Below are 27,418 nucleotides of genomic sequence, written 5' to 3'. Positions count from 1 at the left end.
TTACAATAGGAGAGCGTTATTGGTGCGGGGAACTTCCAGGTGGGAGAGGTTTTCTCCCAAGCCTGGTGAGTGCCTCCTCTGCAGTTCATTGCCTGAAAGTGGTGGGATGTTAGGGAGCGCAGCCCAGCCCAGCCAGCCTGCCCCAGAATGGAGACTTGAGCCTTGGTCTCCCTGGTTCCAAGGCTAGCCTTCTATCCATCGTTCCATGCTGTCTCATAATAATAAAAATATACTAAAGTAGTTAAGGTTTACAAAGCACCTTGTGTCTATCATTACTCCAACTGAGCGAATCTTTAGGATCACTTTTGATTCCCATAATAATCCAGAGCGGCAAATATTGCAAGCCCTGTTATTTTTAGTTTACAGATGAAGGAACTGAGGCCCACCCAATTTGAGTGCTGGGTTTGGGGTCGTTGAGCGAGTTGGAACGCATCCAGAGTAGGAAGCTTATCTCCATGTCTCAGGGGGAGATGGTCGCTTCCAGTTCTAAATCCCACGATCCTAATCTTTCCTCTGCCACACACTTGGGTTACTTCCTGTTGCCCAGGTTCCCCCCACTTTTGGCCCCTTCACGTTAGCCTTGAGGATGCAACATTGGCTATTCAGGCCTTTGAGGGCGCCCCGGGCAACCAGAGATGGGTGTTCTTTCCTCTAGGATGGGAATACTTGTTCTAGGATTCAGATTTCCCTGGGAAGCAAAGGCACTCACATGAGGAAGTGGGAGAGGAAGTGGAAGTCACTGTAGAAGCTGGAATTTACAAATGGGAGGAGAAAACTTTGGAACACAAAATTTTACCAAAATGAATGTAAATGTCCTGGGAAAAATAAAACACTACTGAGAACAAAAGAGATCTTACGGGGGAGCTGGCTGATTGGGAATGGAAACTGAAGCTTCCCCTTCTGGGAGGGCCTCCTTATTTCCCTTAAGCCTCATTACTTTATGCTGAACTAGGTTACTCTCTCTCCGTCTTCCATGTCCGTTATTCAAGAGCTGAGCTCGCACTAATGGGATTTCTCGGGGGTCTCCAGCTTGTGGTCTCACCACTGGTTTCCCCCCGGAATATCAGAATTCGGATGGAGTCTAACGGGAGCTTACTAAGAAGCAAACATTCAGGTGAACAAAACACTAAATAAAGGGCAGACCTGCTCTCGATAGAAACACAAAGGACTTAACCTGAATTTATAAGCAGTCTACACATGTCCCGTGCCCTTTCTTCTGGCTCTCTGCCTCTGCCAGGGACTTAAACTTGAAACCGGGCTCCCAAACAAATCAAGAACGTTGAGATGGACCGAAGTGGCCTGGACGGAGCTAGCTCGCCAGTGGAAGGAATCCAGGATTCTTAGGGAGTTATGGCTCTCACCACTGCACACTCCCCGTCCCGGGGCCTACCTGCCTTCTCAGGGACTACTACAACTATGGAATTGGAATATTACCCAGCGGGGAGAGCTCCCTTCTTCGAGAGGAAAAAACTCAGCGTTGCCACAGAACCAATCAATCTTCCTCGTTAATCAATCACTATCTCCCCCAGATACATACACATGTACATATATATATATATATATTTATATTTTAGACCTTTCCACAACTCCTTTGAATCATAGATCTACAACCTATAGAATTATAGAATCTAGATCTATAATATCTGGAGCTGGACATCTCATCGATCCCCCCATTTAGAGATGAGGAATCCGAGGACTATTGGGGATTTGCCCAAAGCCACACATGTAGTAGATGTTGGACGTAGGATTTGAAATTAGACCCTTTGGCTCCAGAGCTAGTATTTTTTCCCTCAATAGTATTTTATATTTCCCATTATATGTGAAGATAGCTTTCAACATTCATTTTGGTAAGATTTGGAGTTCTGATTTTTTTCTCCTTCTCTCTCTCCTTTCACTCCCCCCTCCTCAAGACTGCAAGTGATCCATATATTGTATCTAGGATATACTGTAGCCTATTTAACATGTATAGGACTGCTTGCCATCTTGGGGGGGGGGGTGGAGAGAGGGAGGGGAAAAATCGGAACAGAAGTGAGTGCAAAGGATAATGTTGTAAAAAATTACCCTGGCATGGATTCTGTCAATAAAAAGTTATTAAAAAAAAAAAAAAGACTGCAAGTGATCCTATTGATTGTCCGTGTGCAATCATTTTAAACATTTCTATATTAGTCATGTTGTGAAGGAAAAATCAGAACAAAAGGGGAAAAATGTGAGAAAGAAAAAGCAAACAAATAAAAAAGAGGTGAGGACACTGTGCTTTGATCCTCATTTGGTTCTTTTTTGGATGTGAATAGCATTTCCATCCCAAGTCTGGATGGGAATCGTCCTGGATCTCTGTAGTGCTGAGAAGAGCTAAGTCTGTCATAATCGATCACATAATTTTGCTGTTACTCTATGCAACCTTCCCCTGGCTTTCCTCACTTCTCTGAGCATCCAGAACTGGAATCTTTCCCACTATAATGTTTGGATGCACAAGGACACTTGGGTTCCGGGAATGGAACCCAAGCTCAATGAATTAGCCACTAACTTGAGTTAGAGCTAGAGTTGTCATCCAGGGGGACATCAAGATCTCTGCCCTTTGCCTAAGGATCCTAAGTGACACAAGTGAGAGGAGGAGCTTCCGATGAGAGCATACCCATTTACAGATGAGAAAACCAAGGAATAAAAATGGTACATCTGTGCATCTGGGAAGGAAAGCCCAAGGCCCGACCCCCAAGCTCTTCCCCGTGACCTTGTTTAACAAGCTAGAGGCAAATCATTTCCGTTTCATGAAATCTGAACCCCAGTTCTCTGACTATAAATGCAGCATTTTCCATTAAGTGTATTGATTAGCCAGTCAATCAATAAGCACTTATTAAGCACCAACTGTGTGCCAGACAGAAAGATAAGCATGAAACTGTCTCTGCTCTTAAGGAGCTTCACGTTGCCTGGAGTGGAGAGGAGGGCAGGCTGGTAAATTTGGGGAGTCAGAGAACAGGAAAGTCGGGGAGATCAGCAGCTGGAGAATCCCTACAGGATTCAGGCTCTGGAAATCAATCATGATCCCAAAGAAAGCCACGGGCAGGAAAGGAATCAGAAGGACCGTGGCTGTCGGCCAGCCCTGGGAAGTCTCCCGGTACGTTTTCCGGGAAAGAGTTCCCTTCTCCAGCCTCTCCACGGTTCCCAGGCAGCCATTCCCTTGTGAACGTCTCCATCTGCTCCTGAGAGTTGTATGGTCGAGACCACAGTTGGCGGCTTCCGTGAAATGTGTCAGTGTCCTGGCCTGGGGAAGGCCCCGCTATAAAGGAAAGGGGCTGTCTGAGCCCGGGAAGGCCGAGTCGGAGTGCTCCCCGATTCCTGGCAAGCCGTTTTTTCTTTTAAGGAAAGCCAGGTTCCCCAAAGCTACGGTCATGGAGTTCAGTCCTCGCTCGGTCATTAGCAACCCACAAGTGGCAGGGAGCAGAGAAGATATAAACAAACAAAAATTTTGTATAGAAACATATGAAATATGTATAATGTATATATTATATATGATGTAATATAAAAATATATATTATATATTTTATACATATATAATATAAAAATATGTTGCGTATAAATATATAAAATGAATATAACATAACATATAAATATATACATAAATATAAAATATATAAAATTATGAATATATATTATATATGTACAAATATATAATATAAATATATAAAATATCATATGTTGTCTATATGCATAATGGGCTTCTATCTGTGCCCTAGAAAGATCTCTGCTAAGGGCTGGTCTGGTTTTCCCATAAGGTTCTCCAAGGAGTGGGAAGGGGCCATCCCACCATGAGTAACTCTGCCCTCATTGTTAGCCATTTTCCCTCACACTGAGCTTGTGGAGGCTTCCAGGCTCCCCCATTGTTCCTGCTTTTGCCCTTTGGGGTCAGAACAAAGCTAGCCACTTCCCCACAGCTGCTGAGTCATTTTCAGTCCCGTCTGATTCACTGGGATTTGTTTGGGGTTTTCTTGCAAGAAATCCAGGGGTAGTTTGTCATTCCCTTCTCCAGCTCATTGTACAGATGAATAAACTGAGGCAATCAGAGTGAAATGACTTGCTCAGAGTCACCCAGTTGGGAAGCATCAGGTTGAATTTGAGCTCAGGAAGGTGAGTCTTCCTGATCCCAGGGGGCTCTAACCACTGCACCACTAGCTGCCTCCTTAACAATCTCCAAATAACACAGTAATGATATGTTTTCTCTACTACAGACTAAACATCTCCCCTTCTAGCAAGGGTCTTAATCCTGGGTCTTCACCATCTTGGCTGACCTTTCTAAAGGGACTCGGGCGTGGGCAGTGCCCTAAATGGGCTCGGGTCGGAGCCGGGTCTCCAGGACAGCCGTCGCCCTGGTTCTGGACCCCCCCGCTCCTCTCCGGAGCAACGTTTGCTTTCCCAGCTGCTGCTTCCTTCCGGGGCCCAGTGGGAGAACCCTCATGTCCCTGGCCTTTGCTCCTTGTGTTCAGGCTGCCATCTTTAACAGAAGAGAGCCGGAGGCCAGAGATCCTCAGCTTCAAACTTTATTGTCATTACAATTACACGGTCGCCTCCCACCCCGGACTGAACATCCAGCCCGCCCCAAGCCAAGGCCTCGGGATAGTCCCAGAGCCCCATCACTGCCCCGTCCTGGGCTGAGGGAGGGAAGGGCGGGTCTCAGGCCTTTGTCTGCTCCCCTGAGAGCTCTGGAGGGGCTGAGGGGACGAGAAGGGGGCCGCTGGCCAGCGCCAGAAAGGGTCCTTCCGTAGGTGGGCGGCTCTTCCCCTGCAGGCTTGGACTTTGCACCAGAGCTTCTTGAGGGGGAGAGCAAGGACCAACTCTTCATTCAGACCTGGGGAAGCTAGTTAACATCTGAGCTTCTTCCAACTTGGGGTCCCTGGGACCTGGCCAGTGGGAGGGAGGCTGGGAGACCCTCATGTGGCCCAGTCTCGGGTGATATTCTTTGGTGATGGTCCTGGGGGGAATTGGGGGGCTTCAGGCGTCAGGCTCTTCCCCACACGCCTCATGTCACAGACAAACATCTGAATCCTGTTCAGCCTCGCCTTCTCCACTGCCCGAAGGTCCGCCAGAAGAGGCAGGACAAAGGTAGCCATGGGGGGGGGTCATTTCTACTGGGAGTCCCACCTTCCATGGACTGGCCCTTTCCCTCCCGACCCCCGCCCAGAGAATGGCCTTTGTGGGACCGGAGGGAGTGTGTTTTGGCCTTGTCCCTGTGTGTTCAGAGAAGAAAATGTCATTTTCCAGGGCCCTAAGGAAGGGAGAACCCCTCACCCTGGGGTTAAAGAAACCATGGAATCGGGGGCATGCAGACTACGGGTCGGGGCGAGGCGCTCAGCCTCAAGTTGGGCAGTGGGCGAGGGTGAGCACGGCATCGTGGCAAGGCGGAAGGAGCGCTGGCCTTGGAGGTAGGACACGTGGGCTCTGGCCAGGCTCTGCCCCTGATTCCATCCATAAATCACTCCCCAGGCGCCGAGCGCTGGGGATTCACGGACAACATGAGAAGGGCTGCCCTCAGGGAGCTTTCAGAGGCGGTCACCCGTTCAGACCTGGCCATTCGTGGTTGCTGCTCCCGATCCCTGCCTCCCACGAAAGTCACCCTGAGGGGTTTCCCCCATTATCCCAACAAGGATCCGATGATATCCCCTGTGAGGGCTGGAATTCTGGGAGTCTATGTCTAGAGGCCACAAGTGCTGGGGGGAACTGGGAGAGAGCTTGCCCTATCCATGCTGAAGGAGAAGGAAGCTCTGACCGTGGCTGGGGGCAAGAACGTGGGGTTTAAGCCAGGTGGGCAGAAGAAGCCGCCCGGGCTCTGGCCGGCCATGGTGCTGTGGGATGCTTTTCCAGCTGACCCCGGTCAGGACCCAGCCCCTTGGTCCCCGTATCCCTCGGAGGTCATCCTCAGAGGCCCTGGGACCATCTTCCCTGCCTACAGTGAGGGATGGAGCTTCAGGCCGGGGATGACACCATGAAGAGCAGTGTCCAAGGTGTGGCCTGGGCCCAGCAGGGGCGGTGGTGGGAGGGGGGAACAGAGGAAACCGCTTCTAGCATGGCCTGGGGAGCAGTGAATGGGGCAGAGGAGGGCTGGACCCATCTGATGGATGAAGGGAGGCCTGGGGAGGACGAGGATCTGGCTCTTCCGCCAGATTAATCTGCCTTATCCTTCTTCCTGGTAGTGAAAGGGACTTTCCCGGCCACGGCAGAGCCCACGGCCCCCACGCCGCTGCTCACGGCCGACACGCCGCCCTTCACCAGCCCCATGCCCGCGGTGGGCACCGTGGTCACGGCCGATTTGGTGAACGCCAGGCTCTTGCTGCCCACCCAGGCAACGCCGCCCAGCGTGGCCCCCACAGCGCCCTTGGTGATGCTGAAGAGGCCCCCCGTCATCCTCCAGATCACCCCTCCCTGCTCTTCCAGCTGCCCGGGGGCCTTTTGTGAATCTGTGGAGAGAAGGAAGAGAGACAGGTGAGAGAGACTCCCTTCATCCTTTCCTTCCCTGGTTCTGAGCCACCAATGAGCACTGATTAAAAGCAACTTTCTACAGTGGAAAAAACATTAGTTGGAGGATCTGAGTTCAAATCCTTTCTCTGCTTCTGGGAGAGGACACAATCTTTCTGGACTTCAGTTTTAGAGGGATATTGTGGCTTAGTAATAGAGAGATGGGCGCAAAGTCAGAAAAACACAAATTAGTGTGAGGTCGGAGGCTTGAACCCAGCCCGCCCTACCCCTAACAGGTAATCCCCCAAAGGCGGGCCCATCTCACTTTGTATCTGTATCCCATCACCTGGGATGGGGGGACAAGGGCCTGATAAATCTTTGCTGAACAAACCCCAGTTCTTTTATAAAGTGAGGTGTTGTGGACAGGGCCGGGGATTTGGAGCTGAGATCTGGGTTCAGAATTGGGCTCTCAATCTGTCGCAACCTCAATTTCTTCCCCACCTTGGCTGGTACCGCTCAGGACCACTGGGAGTTAAATTCTGCACAGACCTTAGCCAGCTACAGAAATGGGACCGGAGTGGTTTTGTCCCCATTATCAATGAGCCCTGGCCTGGATTTCAATCCGAGCTCTTGGGCCAACAAACAAGTGCCTCCTACATAAATACATCATGTAGCCCCTCTGGGCCTCAGTTTCTGCATCTGTAAAATCAGGAGCCTGAACCAGCCTGAACTAGAGATTGCTTCCCCTTCTTTTGTGACAATCAGTCTGGCGTGCTGTGAAATCCCTCAGCCTGCGCCTTCTCTTTAGCCCTAAAACAGAAGGGGGAGGTGCATGCCCAGTTTCCATGCCACTGGGAAGTGATGGCACTATCTTGCTGCCGCCTTGCCAAGGCCCACAACTCTCCCGGAGCGGTGCCGCCTCCGTGCCATGTTTGGATTCAGGAGAAGCCAGATTGGCTCAGTTGGTGAGCCTCGGTTCCAATGAGGCCAAGGTCGTGGCTTTGTCCCTCCAAAGGCCAGTTCCCTTTTCTCCAAGAAAAGTTTATTTCTTCGTCACAGGCTAGCCTCGGGCTCGGCGGCACTCTTAGCCCCAGTCTTGTTTTAAGAAATTCAACCAACAAGTATTTATTAAACATCTACTCCTCATCGGGCACTGTGCTCCTCCCTGGAGGCATCAAGACAAAATATAAGGGTCCCTGACCTCAAGGGGCTCACATTCTACTAGGGGAGAGGTGGAGACAATCAATAGAAAGTTATATCAAGCGGAAGGGTCAGAAAAGAAAAGATTTCATGGATCAGGCACCTCTGAAGGCAGCCTGTATTTCCAAGAGGCAGAGGTGAGGGTGGGACCTCATTGTGCAAAGTATAAAGGCGGGAGAGGGCACCCCTGTATGGGGAATGGAGAGCATCGGAAGGAGAATTATATGGAATCAACCAACTTTGAGTATTTAAAAGAGGGTGGGTCCCTTAGGCTTTATCATTCTGCCCAAAGGATCTGTGATAGATTGCCTTAAATAATCCAGCCCTTCTCCCTGCCCACACTTCCTTGCTGGCATGTCTCTGGTCACTTACTGTAACCAAACTCTTAGCCCAGGCTACAGATTCTGATCCTGTGATTGGCCATAGACTTAGGGAGAAATCACAGACCCTAATCACAGATCACCCTCTCCTCACACTGGCTTAAATATGGCAGCCCTCATCACAGAATGCTCCCTGTTCTACACTGTACTCCCCCTTTTCCAAACCAGGGTCCTCAGGCTCTTCCTAGTTGCTCCCTTGTAGCTCCTCTCCTCTCAGCAGCTCACAGTCCCCAGGAAAGCAATGAATTCCTGGGCAAGATAAGGCCTGGGATTTGCAGCAGCAGGTTAGCAGCTCAGACAATAGAGCAGAGGGATCATTCTAGTGGCAGCCCCAGAAGAACCCAGATAAGGGCAGAGGCAAGGCAAGGCTAGCAGCACACACAGCGGATATGAGAAAGTCATTTAAAAGAAAAGAAGCCGGCGAATCCTGGAGACTGTGGTTGAAAATAATAACAACAGCTTGCATTTATATCCTATTCTAAGGTTTGCAAAGTACCTTCTGAGCAACAGTCTGATAGGGATGGATAGAGGTATCATTAATTTCATTTTACTGACGAAGAAACAGAGGCACAGGGGCACTTGCCCAGGTTCATTCAACTGTCGTGTCCAAAGCCAGATATAAACTTATGCCTTCCGTCTCAAGGCCAAATCCCCTAGTCGCTCCACCACTCAGCCTCTTAGATTCACAGGGTTTCTAAATTTGAAGTCTATGAATTTATATATATATATATGTATATATATGTATATACACAGGTATATATTTACGTGCATGTATATATACACGCATGCATGTGTGTGTATGTATGTAACTATTTCAATATAAAAGTTTTCTTTTGTAATCCTACAAATTTACTTAAAGCCTTTAAAATATTATTTTGAGAAAGAGTCCATAGATGTACTAGATTTCCAAAGGCCAGGACACAGGAAAAGCTTAAGATTCCCTGCTTTAGAGAAATCAGGAAGTCACTTAATAAACATTTATTAAGCACTTATTCTGTGCCAGGTTCTTTGCTAAGTGCTGGGGATGCAGATGAAGACAAAAAATAGTTCTCGTTCCCAAGAAGCTCATAGTCTAATGAGAAAGTTTCTTGTCTCTGCAAATGCCTAGCAACAAACATAAAAGCCTAAGCTTTCATTACTAAGGTAGGACACCTTCCACTCTACACTGAGAGATCAGGCTTACAAAGCAAATACCCCTGGGAGGAAGAACAGCGGATGACAGAAATTCACACTAAAGCAAACAACCGTGATGACTAAATACACCTTAATTTATGCTACATAATCTCACCTGGATACTCACTGAGGCTTGGTAATCCTTTTAGGCTTCCCTGATTGACTTTCCATCTTATTCCCTACCATGGGGGTTCTAAACTCTTCTCACATCCTCCACTTCCCAGTTCTCTCTCAGCAGAGCTCCTTGGTTTTTGCTTTTCTGAGAAAAATCAAGGTTATCTGCCCTGAGTTCCCTCTTCTCCACTATTCCACATTTCAAAACCCCACTGTGTCATTTCTCATTTTTGCCTTCTTTGGTCCAGTTTCTGACCAAAAAAAAAAATCATCTTTTTTCTTATTTGCACCAATTATGCTTAGATTTTTTTCCTCTTTTCACAAACTCTTAGAAAAGACTTCCGTGTTTGTTACCTCTCTTTCCTTACCTCCTTTCTCCTTCTTATCCTCACTTCCTTATTTCTATTACCATTCTCTAATGACCAAGGTTGGCAATTTCAGAATCAAGAAAGATTCTCCTCCTTCCTCACTTTCCATATCTAGTCAGCTGTCTGGTTTATCTTTATAACATCTATCTTCACAACATCACTCCTATATGTTCCTTTTGCACAGAGCTACTACCTTAGCTCAGGTCTTCATGATCTCTGGTCTGGACTCTTGCAACAGTCTTCTAATTGGTTTCTCTTTTGGGACTCTCTCCTCTACAATCGATCCCCAGGATAACTGCCTAATAATCTTCTTAAATCCCAGGTCTCACCATATCACTCCTCCATTCAAAAATTTCAGTGACTTCTTTATATATACAACTGGCTCTACCCTCCATCATATCAACCCCTTTTATGAATTCTGTGTTTCAGGCAAATCAGAATTTTACCTATTTCAAAACAGGTACCATCTCTTCTATGAAGTCATTGTTGATCTACCTCCTTCTCACACCCTCCCTCCCTCAAAGGCCAAATGGTCTCTCCTCAAATTTCTTTGCTCTCTGCTCTCTCCCTCCCTCATTTCTTTTCTTCTTCTTCTTTTTTCTTTTCTTCTTCTTCTTCCTCTCTCTCTCTCTCTCTCTTTCTTTCTCTCTCTGGCTTTCTTTTCTGAGTACCATTGTTTTGTACCTATCTTTCTTCTTTCTACTCATTTAAGTTTCTTAAAAGAAAAGTCAGTGCTCAATCTACCTTCTTATCCTCAGTTCTTTAATAAGTTTTAATAAAGCTTTGTTGAGGACCTGATATCTGTATTTTAAAGGCTGCCCTGTGGAAGATGATTAGACTAGTACTGCTTGTAATCCTAGAGGGCAAAATGAGCAGCAAAAAGTCGAAGGTGAGGAAGGTAGATAACAAAGAAAATTTTCTTATAATTAGAATTTCCTTGAGGTGCTATGGCCTGCTTTGGGAAGATGATGGATTTCCTGTCCACAGGGACTTCAAGTAAAAGCTGGATGGCCATTTTCTGTGGATGTCAGAGAGGGGATTTCCATTCAGGTCCTGTTTGGACTAGATGACCTATGAGGTCTCCTGTATAGAGTATTCTGGGAATTATTCTTCCCTGTAACCTAAGGCACAGGCTCGGCAGATGGCCAAGGTCAGGAGATCAGCCTGTAGCCACGGATGAGAGCAAAGCTAACTGGCCTTCAGAGGGATCCAGCCCTAGACCTTGGCCTCATTAGCTCCATCTGACTGTACTAACCAGAGACATAGGCTGAATCATTGGCCTTTACATTGGCTGATTCAGGAAGGGGGGGCATTTAAAGTTCAGGAAGGGGGTTGGGAGGAAGACTGAGAGAGTGAGTGAAGCCGCACTTCTGGGTAAAATCCAGGGAATATAGAATCTTTCCACCCTCCTTAAAATTTCCCCTTCTAACTTTCTACCTTTCCCTCCCACCCCAACAGCAAGCTCCATTCTGCTGCCTCAGCAAGATTCTTTGCTTCTTTTCACAGTTGCTAAGGCAACGACGTGTCCTGGGTACAGTGGGACAGCCCTTGGATGCTTGAGGATGTGAAGATCTGAAGTTTCAAAAGCAGCGATGGCCTCTCTTGGGACACTCCCATGATCATCCGATTTACAAATGATGTTGCCATCAACATAGATTTAGAGCAAAAAGCAGCATTGAAGGTCATCTGGCTCAACCTTTTCCTTGAGGAAACAGGCCCACGAAGGTTATAAGGCCACAGAGCCAGTCTAATAGAAGATCCAGGATAGAACTTGGATCTTCTGATTCAAAAATCAACACTCTTTCACTCTCTCCTTAAAGTTGGATCATCGGGTCCTCTCCTTTTTCATCAATGAGAAAACTAAAGATTAAAAATTGTCCACGGTCACACAGATAACAGTGGTCACTCCAGTTTCAGGATATCAAGGTTTACAAGGGGCTTCCCTCACAATAACCTTGTGAGGCAGGTAGTATAATCCCTCTGTTATAGATTTCAGAGATGAGGAAATTGAGGTTTGGGGGAAGGAAAGGCCTTGCTCAGTCTCCCAATTAGGAAGTATCAGAACCAGGATTTGAATTTAGGGTTCTGCTGACTCTGAGTCACATGCTCTCCTGCATCTCTGTAAGGCTTCTCCTTGTTGGCAGGGGAAGATTAGAATCACAGGAAATAGAGTGAGGAATAGGCAGCCAACATAGGACTTCTGATTTGCAATCCCCTGTTATTTTCGCTGCCTTGTGACATAATAGCAGAATTTTAGAGGGGGGAGAGTCCCACTCATCCTCCAAAGGAGTCTCTGTGATAATACATCTGTTCTATCCAACCTTTGCTTGAAGATTCCCACCTAATATTTTCTCTGGAGGGAGGCAATCAGGCTTAAATGACTTGTCTAGGGTCACACAGCTAGTAAGGGTTTGAGGTAGGATTAAAATTCAGGTCTTCCTCACTCCAAGTTCACTCTATTGAGGACATTCCATCTACTGCTGTCCCCATTTTGTCCTTCCGAAAATACGAGAATGATACTTTAGCTATGGTTTGACACCACAGTGACCTAATGAAGCATCTCTCCAGGGGGTAGGTTGGCAGCCCAGCTGTTCCTTCTCGCCAAAGCCCAGCCGTTGGCAGTATAAGATATGCTCCCTGCCAGGCTTTGAACTTTGGGGACAGTTCAAGAAAGATTTCTGTGAGTCTTGAGACTTTTTGCCTCAGTGAGAGCAGGGCCATAAACTTGGAACATGCTAGGCCCTGAAAGGGGATTTGGGCCAAAAATATCCTCCTTCTAATTGTAACAATAGCTCATGTTTTTATATGTTGTTAGCATTCTTCCCCTAGGGGAAGAATGTCTTCTCATGGCCTAGCGGTGAACCTGGGTTCTCTAAGGATGAGCTAGCTGGGCTCAGGCTCAGTCCGAGGCCTGGAAAAGCTTAGCAATACCCTCCCTCCCCCCTACCCTGTGCCTGTTTCCTAAGGACAGCCTGCAAGGAAGTTCCACACCAGAGTGCCCTTGTAATGTTGTTCACAGAGTATAGTACAGGTGTCCAGTAAGGGGTGGAGGGGCCATGCTCTGGTCATGGAGGATGCATCACACAGATGGAGTCAAGGAACTATCGAAGCCAATGGTCACCATCCCCATTTCACAGTGTAACCAGATTTCCACCCAAGCCTGGGGTATTTTGTATGCTGCTGCAACAGATGCAAGAGACATTCTCCTAATTGGGGGACAGAGTCAGAATCTAAAATGAAGCTCTCTGAGAGACCGGTGGGGATGGTACGTGAGGTTCTTGAGAAAGACAAATGTGAGGTTCTAGATATTCTTTAGGAGAGAAAGGTTTTGGAAGCTGCAGACACGTAGAGCTGAGCACAGTATCTAAGACATAATAGGTGCTTACAACATGCTTCTTGGATTGAATCAAATTGTTTTATACATTAAGGAATAAGTGTGTATTAAGTGCCTACTGTGTGCCAGGTACTAGGCTAAATACATCATACATATTATCTCATTTGATAATTTGATATTGAATCATTCCCGACTTTTCCTTGATTTTTAAAAATTTCTCTTTTGAATACTGGTATTCTCCCAGTGATGCATATGGGAATCATGGTCTTTAAATAGTCAAAAGTCTGGAAGGTCCAGTGGGCAATGGAAAATGCACGGTGGTTGGAAGGAGGCTGCCACTTGTGCAGATAAGAGAGACACAAATATTATCATCCAGGAAATGGGTGCTAAGACATGGAGTGGGCGGATCAGCTAATGAGCTCAGAGAACTATGGATGGACAAGTTGGTTACGTCATTAGCACTCACAGAATGTAAAGTCACGGGGACAGAGGCATGCAGCACTTTGAGGAAATCTCTTGTTGGGGATTTATGGGAGGACAAGAGCAAGAATTGTGTAGGATGAGAAGGTCACAAACTGCACTAGTGAACCCACTGCAGAATTCATTCCAATATATATCATTTAAAAAAGCTTTTTTACACATATGATCTCACTCGAGTCTCACAACAATCTCGGCCTGTGAAGTGCGGAGTACGGCAAAATCACGTGGAACTTACAGATGGGAGAAGCAGGGATGTGAAGGCCGTTGGGCTCCTGGGGGTCTGCAAGGACTTGGGGGCCGTCACCAACAGCTGGTCTTCTGCCTGAGTAGGAACTGATTCCTTTGTGCCTACAACAGGGCCAAGCACACTGTAGGCCCTTAATAAGTGTGTACATTGCCTGACAAAGGGACTGAGTCCAGTGAACTTAACAAGAAACCTCAAGAAGTTCCGAAGGACTGTCCGTTCTCCCACTCAAGAGGTGGGCTCAGTTGGCCGGAAAGCCCTCCCTTCTCTTTGGCCTAAGTCAAGTCCCTGAGGTGATGAAGTAGCTGAGATGGAAGGGGGAGAGCCTGGCTTGGAGATGCTGCATACCTAGGCTGCCTAGGAACCTCCCAGCCTCAGGTTTGGAAGGGCCAAACCGTAGACCCCGGGGCCTGAAGTCTCTCTCCCCCATAAGACCCAGTCCCCATTCTTCTTTACTGCTTTATTAAGATTTATTTGGTGTGTGAGCTGCTTTGTGTGGGCTATGCTTAGTTTAATTAATTATGGAAAAGTGGAAAAAGCATTGAATTAGGGGTCAAGTTCAAATACTGATTCCGATTTTGTTTTGAACATGCTCTGGGGGTCTCAGATTTCTTGTATGTAACATGAAAGGATCAGAGTACAAGGACGAGGGTCCCTCCTAGCTCTGGCCTTCTTTGTTCTAAGGTTCCTCCCAGGCCTGACATCCATGTTCTATGGTCTCTCCTAGCTCTGACATCCATGTTGTAAGACCCTTTTTAGGTCCAGCATAGTCCAAGCTTTCTTCCAGCTCTTACATTTTATTGTTTTATCGAAGGAGAAATCATTTGGAAAAAGAACTTTTTAAAATCTGTGCCTCTGAGCCTCAAGACCAGCCCCAGAGGACCGATGATGAAGCAGCCTCAGCCGCCACCTTCCAACCCATCCTGAATCTGAATTTCCCATCCCCAGCTTGTCTGGGCATCCCCAGTTAGCGCAGGGGCTTGACATGTCTGCAGACAGACACGTCCCCCAATGGGAAGTGACAGGGGGCTCTGTCAGAGGGCTGAGGGTCCCAGAATACACGCAAAACATGGTTACTCTCTGTCGCAAGGTCGGGGCTTGCCTCCTCCCTGGGGAAGGAGGCAGGCGGGCTCTGAGACTGAAAGCTGGGAGGGTGAGCGGGCTTCCAAAGGGGCCGAGAGATCTGGACAGCAAGGACTCCGGCTGCCAGAGAAGGGCCAGGTCCAGCCCCAAATCAGTGTTCATTAATTGGTCAATGAGCCTCTGTCTACTGTGAGGTCCTTGAGGGCAGGGACAGGGACACTGTATATTCCAGAGGAGGACATCACATTCTCACGGCTTGGAAGGACTTCCTTGTGTTGAGGTGAGAGCTCTGTCCCTATCCCCAGGGTCATCAGGTCCTGGGCTACAGAATGAAAGACCTCAGAAACCATAACATCCAATCTCCTCATTTTACAGGTGAGAGAAGTGACTGACCCAAAGTCACACAGCCGGCAGCCGGCAGGGCTGGGGTTCCACACCAGTATTGCCCCAGGTGACACCTCTGTAGCCCTGTGACCTTGGGTCACCGTGGAACCTCAGTTTCCTCATCTGTAGATGGAGGAGGAGGCTGGGCCGGGTGTGGTACTGGGCTTTGTGTTACAATCTCGGCAAGGACCAGAGGGTGACGTTAGGAAGGAAATGGAACAAGGAGGTGGAATGACTCAGAAGGAAATAATAACGGTTGATTTTTCTCTAAGGCATTTGAGTTTGCAAAGCTTCTTACACATAGCATCTCATTAGATCCTCATAACCACCATATGAGGTAAGTGCTGTAATTATCTCCCATTTTACAAATGGGGAAACTGAGTCTCCCAGAGGTTTGGTGAATTGCTCAGAATCTTGCACCCAGGAAGTATTGGAGATGGAATTTGAACTCAGATCTTATTGACTCCGAGGTCAACCCCAATTCACCGGGCCACTAGGTGATCTTTAAGGTCTCTTCTATCCCAAATCTATGATCTGTGTCTCAAAATTCACCCCCTCCCCCATTACCCCACATTGACATTTCTTTTGGACTCTAGTCCCTGCCACTGGCCATGGGAAAGTCTTCTTCGATGTCTCTCGTCTGCAAATGGAGGGTATTGGGTTACTGGATTCATGAGCACTTTTTGAACTCATAATTCTCTGCGAGGGCAGGGATACGGGACTGGGAGGAAGGAGGCAGGAGCCATCTTTCTACAAGCTCTTAAACTGCTAAAAGTACCATGGCCATGATGATTTTCTCCCCACTTGACTTTTATCCTCTAGGACTGTAGCAGACAAGCCAGATCCTTTTCTCCGAGTTACAGGGAAATCCCTTGGTCTTTCCACCTAGCTTAGCCACGAGCTGTTAGCTTTCCTTTCAAGGGAGAGAATCTGAAAAGTCAGGTAAAGACAGTCCACACATTCTCCCAAGAAGGCCCCGAGAACCGGGGGACTTACGGCTGGAAGGGATTTAGAGATCGCTTTTGGGGACCCCTTCCTTTTCCAGACGAGGACAGGAATCGGAGGGAGTTTGAAATACCTCGTCCAGAGACACACAGCTTGTAAATAGCAGAGCTGCATTCTAAGCTGTTGGGGGAACCGTGGAAAGAAGGCTGGCTTTGGAGATGGAGAACATGTGGCCATTAAAAGTAAGTCAGTTTGAATCCTCTGGAGCCAGTCTTTTCTTAGACAATGACGATGGAGGGCGGTTCAAGGAGATGATCTCTAAGATCCTTTTACTTCCAAATTTATGGTCTGTCATTCCAACTGCATGAACTTGGTCACTTACTCCCTCTAGACTCAGTGTAAAGTGAATGGGTTGGACTGGACCAGGGCTTTTTAAACTTTTCCCACATGTGACCCCTTTTCTCACATGACTCCAAGTATATAGGTATAAAAAAGAAATGGCTTCTGCCCACAGTTAATAACCTAGGTTAAGTGGTTAGGGGCTAAAACTCTCAACTAACTGATTGTTAACTTTGTTATTGACCTGGTCTATGGGGATTTAAAAATTTACTGATAATAAATCACAAAGAAATTTATTTTAAAACAATTTTTGGCACACATGTAATTTTCCCAATTATTACCATAGAAAACAAATTCGTACAGTAATGGGATAGCTGTGCTTGTTTATTTTTATATAAAGAAGTAAATCTTGGCAGAATACTTGATTCCTTTTGCTGCCGTCAAATTTTTCATGATCCTGACATAGTTACATGACCCATAGGGGGTTGCAGGCCACAGTAAAACTTTGGACTAGATGATCTCTAAGGTCCTTTGACTTTAGGGGCAGAGCTTAAATTAGGATTGAGCCATTGGGGCTTTCATCAAAATTTAAAGAATACTGAAAAGTTGCCCTTTAGCTATATAGAAAGAGGAGAGAGTAATACCCAATTAGCAAAAATAATTATTTAAAATGGAAATCTACCAGATGGTTGTCAAATGGAAGGTGAAGAGCTCCCCTACTTTCTCTCTCTCCTAAGCCTTTGCCACAATCACTGCAGGTTACTCCTGGTGTGTGTGATACTTCCTCCCAAGAGGCAGCTCCTGTTCCTCTTGGGGAACTGTCAGAAAACCATCTCACTCAGCCAGGCCAGCATCTCCATGGCTGCCACGCTTCTATATTTGTCTGCAATTATGTGGCTTCTGCCCACAGTTAATAGCCTAGGTTAAGTGGTCAGGGGCTAAAACTCTCAACAAACTGGTTGTTAACTTTGCTATCGACCTGGTTCAAGGGGATTTAAAAAATTAGCTATTAAGAGCCTCGGTCAATGAATTATTATCCACAGGGACTACAAGAAGTGGTGTGTGTAGTGAGGGAGAGCTAGCCTCGGAGGCCCAGCCATCAGGGCCCAAGGCCTGTGACTTGCCCTGCCTGTGTGTGTGGGATGCTGGGCAGTCACTCACCTCTTAGGGTTTTAGGTAAATCTCTAAGCTTAAATTGCACGCACTTGCATTGCTAGAGGGAATCTCCACTTTAGGGAAATAGCAGTGAAATCAAGGCCTAAGCCCCTCTCCCTATAGTTTGGTAGGGTTATAGAGTAGGGGCCCTGAGGAGTGTATGTGGAGACTACTAGAGCTGGGGGAAAACCAGAAGTTTCTTATTAGGCTCCAGAGAAATATGTGATGTTCCTTCTTTCTCTGACTTAAGTTATTTAAGTTATTAAGCACTTAAGTAACTCATGTTATCTCTGAGTTTGACCGGGCTGGGTCTGGATGGCAGCTCCATGGCATTGTGGGTAGATTGGACTTGGAATCTCAGGGAGAAGACCAAGACTGAAACCAAGGCTGGAGTTCTTCTCCCTTCTGCCCCTCACACAATTCTTTTTCGAGGGACTGGCTCTCTTTCCCCTCAACTACTAGTTACTCAAATGTTTGGGTTCTAAACCGGCTTTCTATTTTATTGATGATCCACAAAACGTGACTACAATCCCATGACTTTCAAGGATGTTTTAATTAACCAAGAACTTTTTGTAATTAGTTGGAAAATCATTGAATTTTTTCCCAGGCTCCCCCCCCCCCCCGCATTGGCTATACTTTCCCCATTTTGACCCCTCTGGGAAGCAGTTCAACTCTACACTTCCTCTTCACTTTAGTCTCTCACCCCCTCATCCTATTGAAGGTCTTGCTCTGACAAGCATCTGCCTTGCATTACTCCCACCATTTTCCACCTTCATTTCTACTGACACGCTGCAGAACAAAACGGGAGAAATCGTGAAAACATGCTGACCGGGTCCACTACAAATTTATGTTATGTAATCTCAAATGGGCTCTCACTGTGGCAGGGATGATAGTAATTAACTCACTATCCCACTTACCACAGCATCATTTCCAGACCTTTACATCCCTCCTTTCCCCTCCCTTCCCAGCTGAGAACCTTGCTTCATATTTCACTGGAAAAATTGAGGCCGTTTGCCAGGAGCTCCCTCTTCTTCCCTCCTCCCTATTTCATATTGCTTAGATGTCTTCTGCAACGGTTTCCTCCTTCCCATCTCACACGAAGAGGTGGCTCCTATCATCACCAAGGCTACGCGGTCTAGAGTGCAAGTGGTCCCATCCCATTCCATTCCCCCAAGAGGCTGCCTTCTCTCACATCCCCATTTTCTCATTGGTCTCCAACCGCTCCCTTTTTACTACGTTCCCCCCTATTGCCTGTACACAGGACTAAGTCTCCCCCATCCTCAAAAAGCCCTTGATCTATCCATGCCAGGAGCTGGGGTCACCCATCTCCTTCCCTTGTGAGAAACTCCTAAGTTCTCTTCAAAGTTACCAGTGATCTCTTAATGGCCAAATCCAGCGTCTTTTTCTCGACCCTCATCTTTCTTGGAGTCTCTCTAGCATTTGAAACTGTGGATCATCTTCTTCAATCTCTCTTTTCTCTATTTTTTCACCTATTATCTTCTGCTTCTCCTTTACTGGGTCTTCATCCACGTCATGTCCCCTGTTTGTTCCCCAAAGCTCTGTCCTGAGCTTTATTTTCTTCCCCTTCCGTACTATTTTCTTTGATGAGCTCATAGCTCCCATGGATTCAATTACCATTTTTTCTGATGATTTCCAGATCTATTTATTGAGCCCTAACCTCTCTCCTATCCTCCATTCTCCTCTTTCTAACTGCCTATTAAACATCTTAAACTGGATGTCCTGTAGACATCTTAAATCCATTGTGTTAAAGACAGAACTCTTTATCTTTCCTCCAGAGCTCCTTTCTCCTCCATCTTCCTAATTTTCTGATTCCTGCAGAGGACACCACCATTGTCCCAGTCACCTGGGTGAACAACAGAGGTGCTGTCATTGACCCCTCACTCTCTCAGCCCCCATGTCCAATTTGTTGGCAAGTCCTGCTCCCTCTAAGTTGGAAATCTCTCTCCTGTATTTTCTCTTCTCTCCGACACTGGTGCAGACCCTCATCACCTCATAGCTAGACTATGGCAACAGCCTGCAGCTTGGTTTTCCTGACGTGGCTCTCTTCTCCTGTCTATCTTCCTCTGAACTGCCAAATTACAAATCTGGCCATGTCACCTCTTCCCTCCAACTCCAGCGGTTCCATGACGTCTCCAGGATGAACTATCCAGTCTTCGATTTAGCATTCGATGTTCTTCCTATGTTCCCAGCCTTCCTGTACCTAACTCCTTCCATGTGTTCTGTGATAGAATGACTTTGGCCTTTTGGGGTTTCCGTCTCTCAAAGTGGGGGTTTTTCTGGTTGTCTCTTATGCCTCAAACTCTCTCCTTCCTCATCCTGACTTTCCTGGCTTCCTTCAGATCCCAGCTAAAACCCCTCCTTTTAGAAGAAGCCTTAATGCTAGTGTTTTTCCTCCATTGATTGCCTCCATTTTACCTAGTCTTTGTGCATATTTTTTGCATGCTCTCTTTCCATTAGACTATGAGCTTTTTGAGAAAGGGATTGTTTTTGCCTTTATTTGTATCCTCTACACCGAGTGCAGTGACTTACATAGGGTCACACAGACAATTAATATTCAACTTATAACTCAACCCAGGTCCTTCTGGGTGTACCTTGAAGAAAGCTGAGGCTCAGAGAAATAAAATGATTTACTTAAGGTAGAAGAGCCAGAATGGAAGATAGTTTTAAAAAAGGAGAGAGGGAGAGGGTGAAAATCTGAAGAATGGACCATAATGTCCTGAATGAGATAAACACAGAGTGCTCAGAAACATAACCCAAAACCAAGACTTGGAATTAGGAAAGACTTGGATTTAAATCTTACTAGTTGTGTGGCTACAGGCAAGACATTAGCTCCCTGGGAACTACTCTGTAAAAGTAGGACACCGATGTGACCGGATATTGATGATGGATTGGAATCGATGACCCAGGGCTGTTCTGTGAGCTTCAGGGGTACGACAGATGCCTGGCCCCAGCTCGAACCTGTTCCTTTCCCTCTTCCTGTGGCCAGCCACGGTGGAGATCTGTTGTGCTCCCTCGGAAGAGATAGCTCCACCATGTCTTATCTGCTTTTCTCAGCTTCCCTGCAGTAGCAACCTAAGGGTAATTGTGACAAGCACAAACATATGTCGATGGTGTAGGGCCAGCCCGGGAGTCGCCAGGGATGGTTGCCGGCGCCAGTTAGACAGGGGCAAGCCCATCCGTCTAAATCTGGGGAGAATCCCTTCTCCTCTCTGGGTCTCAGTTTCCCCAGCTGGTAAAAGACATATTTGGATCAGATGATGTCCAAGGTCTCTTCCAGTTCAAAACACAGAGGGAGGAGGATGTATGTCCTGGCTGGGAAGGGCTGGGGATGAGAGTAGCCTGAGCGTACCACTGAAGGGTCTTGGTGGGAATTCTAGCTCTGCCATTGGTTACCGGGATGCGACCTTGGCTAGGTCACTTCTTCTCCAAGCACCTTGGTTTCCCCATCTGTAAAATGAATTGGCTGGACCAGACAGTGTCTGAGGCCCCTCCCAGCGCCAGATCCTCGGAGAATAATCACGGGGCTGTTTTCTCATTCGCTCAATTCTTAATGGCGACATTAACAGCTCTAATTGTGCCCATTACTGGAGGTTATTAAAGCTTTCTGTCATTAGCCGTCCTGGCCGGGCTGCTTAGAGCAGCAGGGAGCAGACACGGCGCCGACCAGGGGCTAAGCCTTGAGGATTCCGCCTCTCCCCCCTCCATTCTGCCACCATGAATTGTTGCCATGGCGTTCCTCCTCACAACAGCAAGAGAGAAAGGAAAAGGGGAGGAAAGGAAGGAAGGAAAGGAAGGGAGGGAGGAAGGACACCAGAACAACTTCTCTTTGGCTTGGACCCATACAGGGAGAGCAGAAAAACTCCTTATGGGAAAGTCTGGGGTTGTCTGGAGTCTAGGGAGGAAAATGAAGGCTCTTTACTGAGGATAACTGCCTCCAACCCCTCTGTACTGGAAAGGACCAATGCTAGTGATTCCTTGCCCAGTCATTCTCTCTGTCTCTTTGACCATAACTCCATGAGGACCCCGGTGCCATCATTATCGCCCTGTTTTGTAGCATAGAGCCGAGAAGGGTCCCCGCCAAAGAGCATGTAAGAAACTGGGCCAGGCTTGGAACTCAAGTCCCCTGACTACTGAACCAGGACTCTTTCCTCCTCATAACTCCAGAAACAAGGACCTTGAGTTGAAGGTTGTGTGGAGATTGTGTTGGCCACGAACCTTCCATGTAATATTCCTGACAAGGAATTTCTGTTTATGTGGGAAGGGTGAGAAGGGAGCAGAAGAACAGGGAATGAGTATAAAGCTGGAGTCCGGGAGGAGGGTTATGCCCTGGTCAGAAACTGGGACATCTGGTAGTGAAGGTATTAGGCTCCATTGTATACACATCGGGGATGTCCGGGGCAGATGGCCAACAGACTGGTAGCACTAGGGGAGGAAGGTCGCACAGGGACGGAGCGGCAGGGATAGCATCTGACCTCAAGCACTGGACTCCAAAGCCAATGCTCTCTCTGCAGTTTTGGCCCGGGCGCTGGCCCTCAGCTTCCTCACCGGCACGGGGAATAAGCTGGATGTGGATGGTCCCTGCAGCTCTGAGAGAAGTCACAGTTGTAGTAGCGATCTGGCCCCCATGTCTTCTGAATATCCGGCAGAAACGACCCTGACCTTGGGAGGTGCCTTCTTGCAAGGCTGGTCAAGGCCATACCTTGTTTGTGTTGGAGCTGGGAAAGCTGGGCTCCTGAGTCTCCACTGTCAGTCAATCAGCCACAGGGATTTTTTTCAGCACTCGCCAGATGGCCAGTTCCAAGCTCCTGGCCATGGTGGGCAGGGAGACCAGGAGGTGGGGGCTTCTTGAGGGACACACTCTCTGTGCCAGGAGCACCACGGACAGCTCCGGGGCTTGTGGGGCCCCCAGAGGCACATGCTGTCTGCCAACTGTGGCCCAGGCAGGCGAGGCGAGGCAAGCCTCCATCCCCAGAGCCCACCTTAAAGCCTGGCCCTTAAAGCTCTCCTGGGAATAATAGATAGTGGAGAGAAGGCTGGGTGTGAATCCTGGCCAGACCCCCTATAGCCTGAATGACCTTAGGAACAACATTTCTCTTACCTGGGACTCAGTTTTCTCACTTGTAAATAGATCTAGTTTACCTGAAAACATTTCTTTCAGCCCTTAAGTCTAGGATCCTTTATTTAACAGACGAAGAAATTTCCTCTCCCTAGAGGGGAAAATGACTTATCTACATCACTAGTAAATAGCAGAATTTAAGAGGATTTAAGTCCTCTGATTCCAAATCCTGTGCCCGGAGGGAAGGGGAAAAGAGAGAATGCACTGGATACTTGTGGCAGCAGGACTCAGGCTACTGGGATGGGGCAAGGGGAACATGAGCTTCATTTGCATCAGAGTTTTGGAACCAAAAATCATCCCTGGGATGCTTAGAGACAGCAGTGGGAGCCCCTGCAAGGCCAGATCAAATCTGCTTTTTTCTGCCTTTTCTAGATCCCTGGATCTAGAACTGGAAGAGCTCCTTCTTCCTGAATCTGACTTCTTCATTTTATAGATGAGGATTCTGAGGCTGGTGTTGGGGGCAAGATTCAAACTCCAAGTCTGGGCTCTCCCAGCGACTCCCCCAGCTCAAGACAAGCTTATGGCAGAGTGGAGATGAGGAACAAGAGCATATCACATAGTCTCCTCCCTCCCACAGCCCTGATCTTGGTATCCTCTCTCCCACGGCCCCGAGGGGGCTTATGATCTCACAAGACACCTACATGGCCACCTGGGTGGTCCATCTCTGATACCTTACCTTAGTCAACAAGAGAGCTGACAGAAGAAGGTGAGTAAAGGTGTGTGTGTATATGGGTGTATGTGGGGGGGTGGGCTTCCTCTCTCCAGGAATATGGATTTCCTCAGACAAAATCTTCCTGCGTAGCAGACCTTCCCCCACTAAGCCAGGAGAATTCCGGCAACTGGCTCCAGTGGAAGAGTTTTGTTAGAACCCCCCAAAGCAGGAGGCCGGAACCGGGCAAGAGAAAATTTCCGATACTGTTTATCCAACGATTAGGCTTCTCCTTGATTTATTTACATCGAACATTTTGGTAACCATCTGCTCTTAAACTAAACGGAAAATTATCCTCCTCCTGCTGTGACGGCATTTCCCTTGGATGTTTTTAATAAAAAAAATCTATCATTTTAATGTAGACAGCTCAGCTAATAAAAATGATCTGTGCCATTAGTAATTATCCCACAAATACAATGCAAACAAGCTGAAGGGTCCTTGGAAGCCTGGGCCCAGGGTCCCTACTACTGGATATGGGACAAGACTGGGGCTGGGGGGTCTGATTTCTTTCTCTTGACTGGGGACGGGAGAGGAAAAGGTCCCTGAGAATCACAGGGGAAGGATCCAGGTGTGTCAGGTCCAGCTCTTGAATCGGTGGTGAATTCCTTGGAAATATACTTATTATGGGAACTCTAGGATGGGGTGGAAACTTGCAGGATCATGGAATCTAAGCTGGAAGAAACTTTTAGAGATCATCTTGGTTGTCAACCTGGGGCCCCCAGGTAGATGTCAGAGGGTCTTTGAATTTGGATGGGGAAAAAATGTGCATTTTTATTTTTCCTAACTAAAATTTAGGATGTCCTTTGATTATTAAAGACAAATAATTCTGAGAAAGGTTCTTATAGGTTTGCATGCTCTGACTCCAAATGTCATGATTCATCCCTCCCTGGACTATTCCCTCTGCTCTATTTCTCTTTAAGTGGAGCTAGCTCAACCAACCAACCAACCAACCAACTCACCAACAAATATTTATTAAGCTCCTACTATGTGCCAGCCACTGTGCTAGGTTTGAAATTACAAGTACCAAAAAGTGGGGAAAAATCCCAATTTCACTAAGAGCTTATAGTTTAATGGTAGTGGAAGGTACATATATATATAGGATCAATATAAAGTTAATATATACAGTCAAATGGAAGGTCATTTGGAAGGGAGGGCAACATGACCCATCTTAAAGAAAAGGGACTCTGGGTGAAGGGGAAGATGAAGCATACTCCAGGTGTGGGGGATAGTCAATGGAAGATGGAGGGTCACGTATGAGGAACAGAGAGAAGGCCAGTTTGGTTGGATCGAAGAGTACAGGGGAGGGGATGTTAGTTAGCATCAGGTCTCTGGGGCAGTCAGCTGCCCCATCCTGCAGAGACCTCCCACTGCATCCAGGGCCGTCTCTGGCCGTCCTGATCTCTATCTGGCCATTGGATCCAGATGGCTCTGGAGGGGAAAGTGAGGCAGGTGCCTTTGCCCAGCCTCCATCACTTAAATCCCATTGACTTGCATGTCACGGCGTTCCCTCCCTGATGTCATGGTCCCCTTCAAGAATGAAGGTCAAACAACCATCACCACCTGTAGAGAGCTCCAGCTCTCCCGGTGTGGGCAGCCCTTCTCAGATTTCATTTTCTTCACCGGCCATGCCCAGATTCTAGAATGCCCCAAGAAGATCCAGGGTGCCCTTCTCATTTTACAGATGAAGAAACTTCAGCCTGGAGGTGGGAACTGGCTAGTCCAATATCACCATTCTTCGGCAGGGCTGGATTCCCAGACTCCTTATCTGATCCTCGATGATGTTCTAAACCTGATTTTACCCAGATCAGAATACATGGCAGCTCTCTCTGGAACCTGAAGGCATCCCTCATGCAAAGGCCTATGAAATTATCATTATAAGTAGTATTGTCCCTATTTTATAGATGGGGAAACTGAGGAAAGAGATCAGCCTGTGCTTTGACTTCAGCCATATTGTCTCTGAGAATCCAAAAGGGAAGGGTGTTTATCCAAAGGAAGCCCTTTCACAGGTCTGGGCTCAAAGATAATTATGTAAAATACATACACGGGCAAGAATGATATTATTCTCAGCCTCAAGGAGCTTACTTTCTATTGGGGAATGACATTATTATAAATGCTTGTGAAATGAGAAGAAATCCATTAATTATACGTGTCGGTGAACCTACGGCTGCTTCCATTTCATTCAAATCCACAAATATTTGTTGGGTAACAGTCGCGTACCAAGTTCTGGGCAATGCAGAGACAGAGGGGGCCGGGCTGGGGTGAGGGGAGAGAGTCCTGGGCTTGGAGACAGAAAGCCGGATTCAAATCCCACTTCAGACACTTACTACTGCGTGACTGGGAGCAGATTCCCTCACTTGTTCTGTACCTGGGCTTCTGCTTCTATAAAATGAGGAGCTTGGGGCTCCATGGTTCCTAAGCACATTTCCAGCTCTAAATCTATGTAATCCTCTGGAATAATCCCTGCCCTTCAGGATCACACCTCCTCTGGAAGGTTTTGAACCTGTCAAGAAGTGGGAGCATCTTTGCGAGCCCCGGCTCTGAGCAGGGGTGTCTGGATTCCCCATTGTGGGGCTGGGGCGGAAGGAGGCAAGGGAGACACAGCAATCGGAGCATCTCATGGATCACATACCTTAATTACTTTCAACCAGGCCGCAGAAAACCGACTTTGAAAGCTGAAACGGGCTTAGCAAGACAATCAGCCGACTCTGGGATTTATCAGGGGGCACTGGAGTGTGGGGGAGGGCTGCAGGAGGGGGGGCTCCCGCTCCTGTCACCCCCACACTCCCCCCTCCCCTTTTCCAATCACATCAACAATTTTGCTCGGCATTGTTTCCAGGCCTATTAATATTCATAAGCAGCTTTTCTATTGTGTTTGCAATTTTCTCTTCAGCAGACAGGCCTGATGCGCGCTGGTGTTAATAGGATGCAGAACTCACAAACTCAGATCTTATTAGCAAATACCCATTAGATGCCATCGGTGCAGAAGAGCTCGGGCTCATCGGGGCTGGGCCCACGGGCTGATGGGGAGGGAAGCCTTTCATCCGGGTGACATCCGAGGAAAGTCTTCATCTAACACGACTCTTCGGGCCTGACAATAGGAGCGGCCGACATTAAGGGCCCCAAGCCATGGGAGGGGGGAGGAAGGAGCCAGGCTGGTCAAGGTCGGGAGGGACCAGTGAGGTTGGACTGCTGATATGATCGAGAACAGGGTGGGGAAGGGCTGGACCCGACAACCCGGCCCTATCTCTGCAGGACCAAAGCTTTGCCAAGCCCAGGAGCCTCTGAGGCAGGGAGCAACAGCACCAAGAATCCCATTTTCAGGTCAGACATCTACAGGGTGGGGGAAGTAATTATGGAATTGGAACAGGAGGATGGAGATTCCCATCCTGATTCATCTACTCACTGTCAACGTGACCCAGCACTGGTTATTTTTCCTCCAAGTCTCACTTTCTTCATATCTAAAATGTCAGGGTTGGAATAAACAATTTCTAAGATTCCTAGTAGCTCTAAAACCTTGTGGAGAAATTAAGGTTCAGAGAGATGACTCCTTTTTAGCACTGACATTTTCCATTTCTTTCCTAAAGTTTTTTCTAGATATAATAGACATTTTGTGTTCCAAGATCCCTTCTACCTCTGGCATTCTGGGTTCCAAGATTCTTTCCAGTTCTGACTTTTCATATTCTAAGATCCCTTACAGATTGGGTATTCCATTTTCTAAGATCCCTTCCAGCTCTGACATTCTGTGTTCTAAGGTCCCTCCCAGCTCTGGCATTCGGCATTCTGGACTCCAAGGTTCTTTCCAGCTCTGACTTTCCATATTCTAAGACTCTTTCCAAGATTGAATATTCCATTTTCTAAGATCCCTTCCAGCTCTGACATACTATGTTCTAAGGTCCCTCCCAGCTCTGGCATTCTGGACTCCAAGGTTC

At 47.4% G+C, this 27,418-nt stretch overlaps 1 protein-coding gene and 1 long non-coding RNA gene across 4 annotated transcripts in view; one reads left to right on the top strand and one right to left on the bottom strand.

Moving 5' to 3' along the window:
* Nucleotides 1-4,516: 4,516 nt before the first annotated feature.
* Nucleotides 4,517-27,418, bottom strand: part of LOC127541087 (transmembrane protein 263-like) — a 348,453-nt gene continuing 325,551 nt past the window's right edge. The window contains exon 3 of the mRNA XM_051966179.1: nt 4,517-6,446. Coding sequence (XP_051822139.1) covers nt 6,154-6,446 — 293 coding nt within the window. The 3' untranslated portion in view covers nt 4,517-6,153. The remainder of the gene's footprint in view (nt 6,447-27,418) is intronic.
* Nucleotides 21,476-24,264, top strand: LOC127541089 (uncharacterized). 3 transcript variants are annotated; one of them, XR_007948363.1, is made up of 3 exons: nt 21,476-21,752; nt 23,214-23,486; nt 23,583-24,264. It is a non-coding gene; the product is annotated as an uncharacterized LOC127541089 (long non-coding RNA). The 3 variants fall into 3 exon arrangements; XR_007948364.1 differs by having other exon boundaries at nt 21,476-21,886; nt 23,586-24,264; XR_007948362.1 differs by having other exon boundaries at nt 21,476-21,886.

This window comes from Antechinus flavipes, chromosome 6 (assembly GCF_016432865.1).
Source record: "Antechinus flavipes isolate AdamAnt ecotype Samford, QLD, Australia chromosome 6, AdamAnt_v2, whole genome shotgun sequence".
NCBI classification, from domain to species: Eukaryota; Metazoa; Chordata; class Mammalia; order Dasyuromorphia; family Dasyuridae; genus Antechinus; species Antechinus flavipes.
This window is presented reverse-complemented; position numbering and strand designations above follow the sequence as displayed.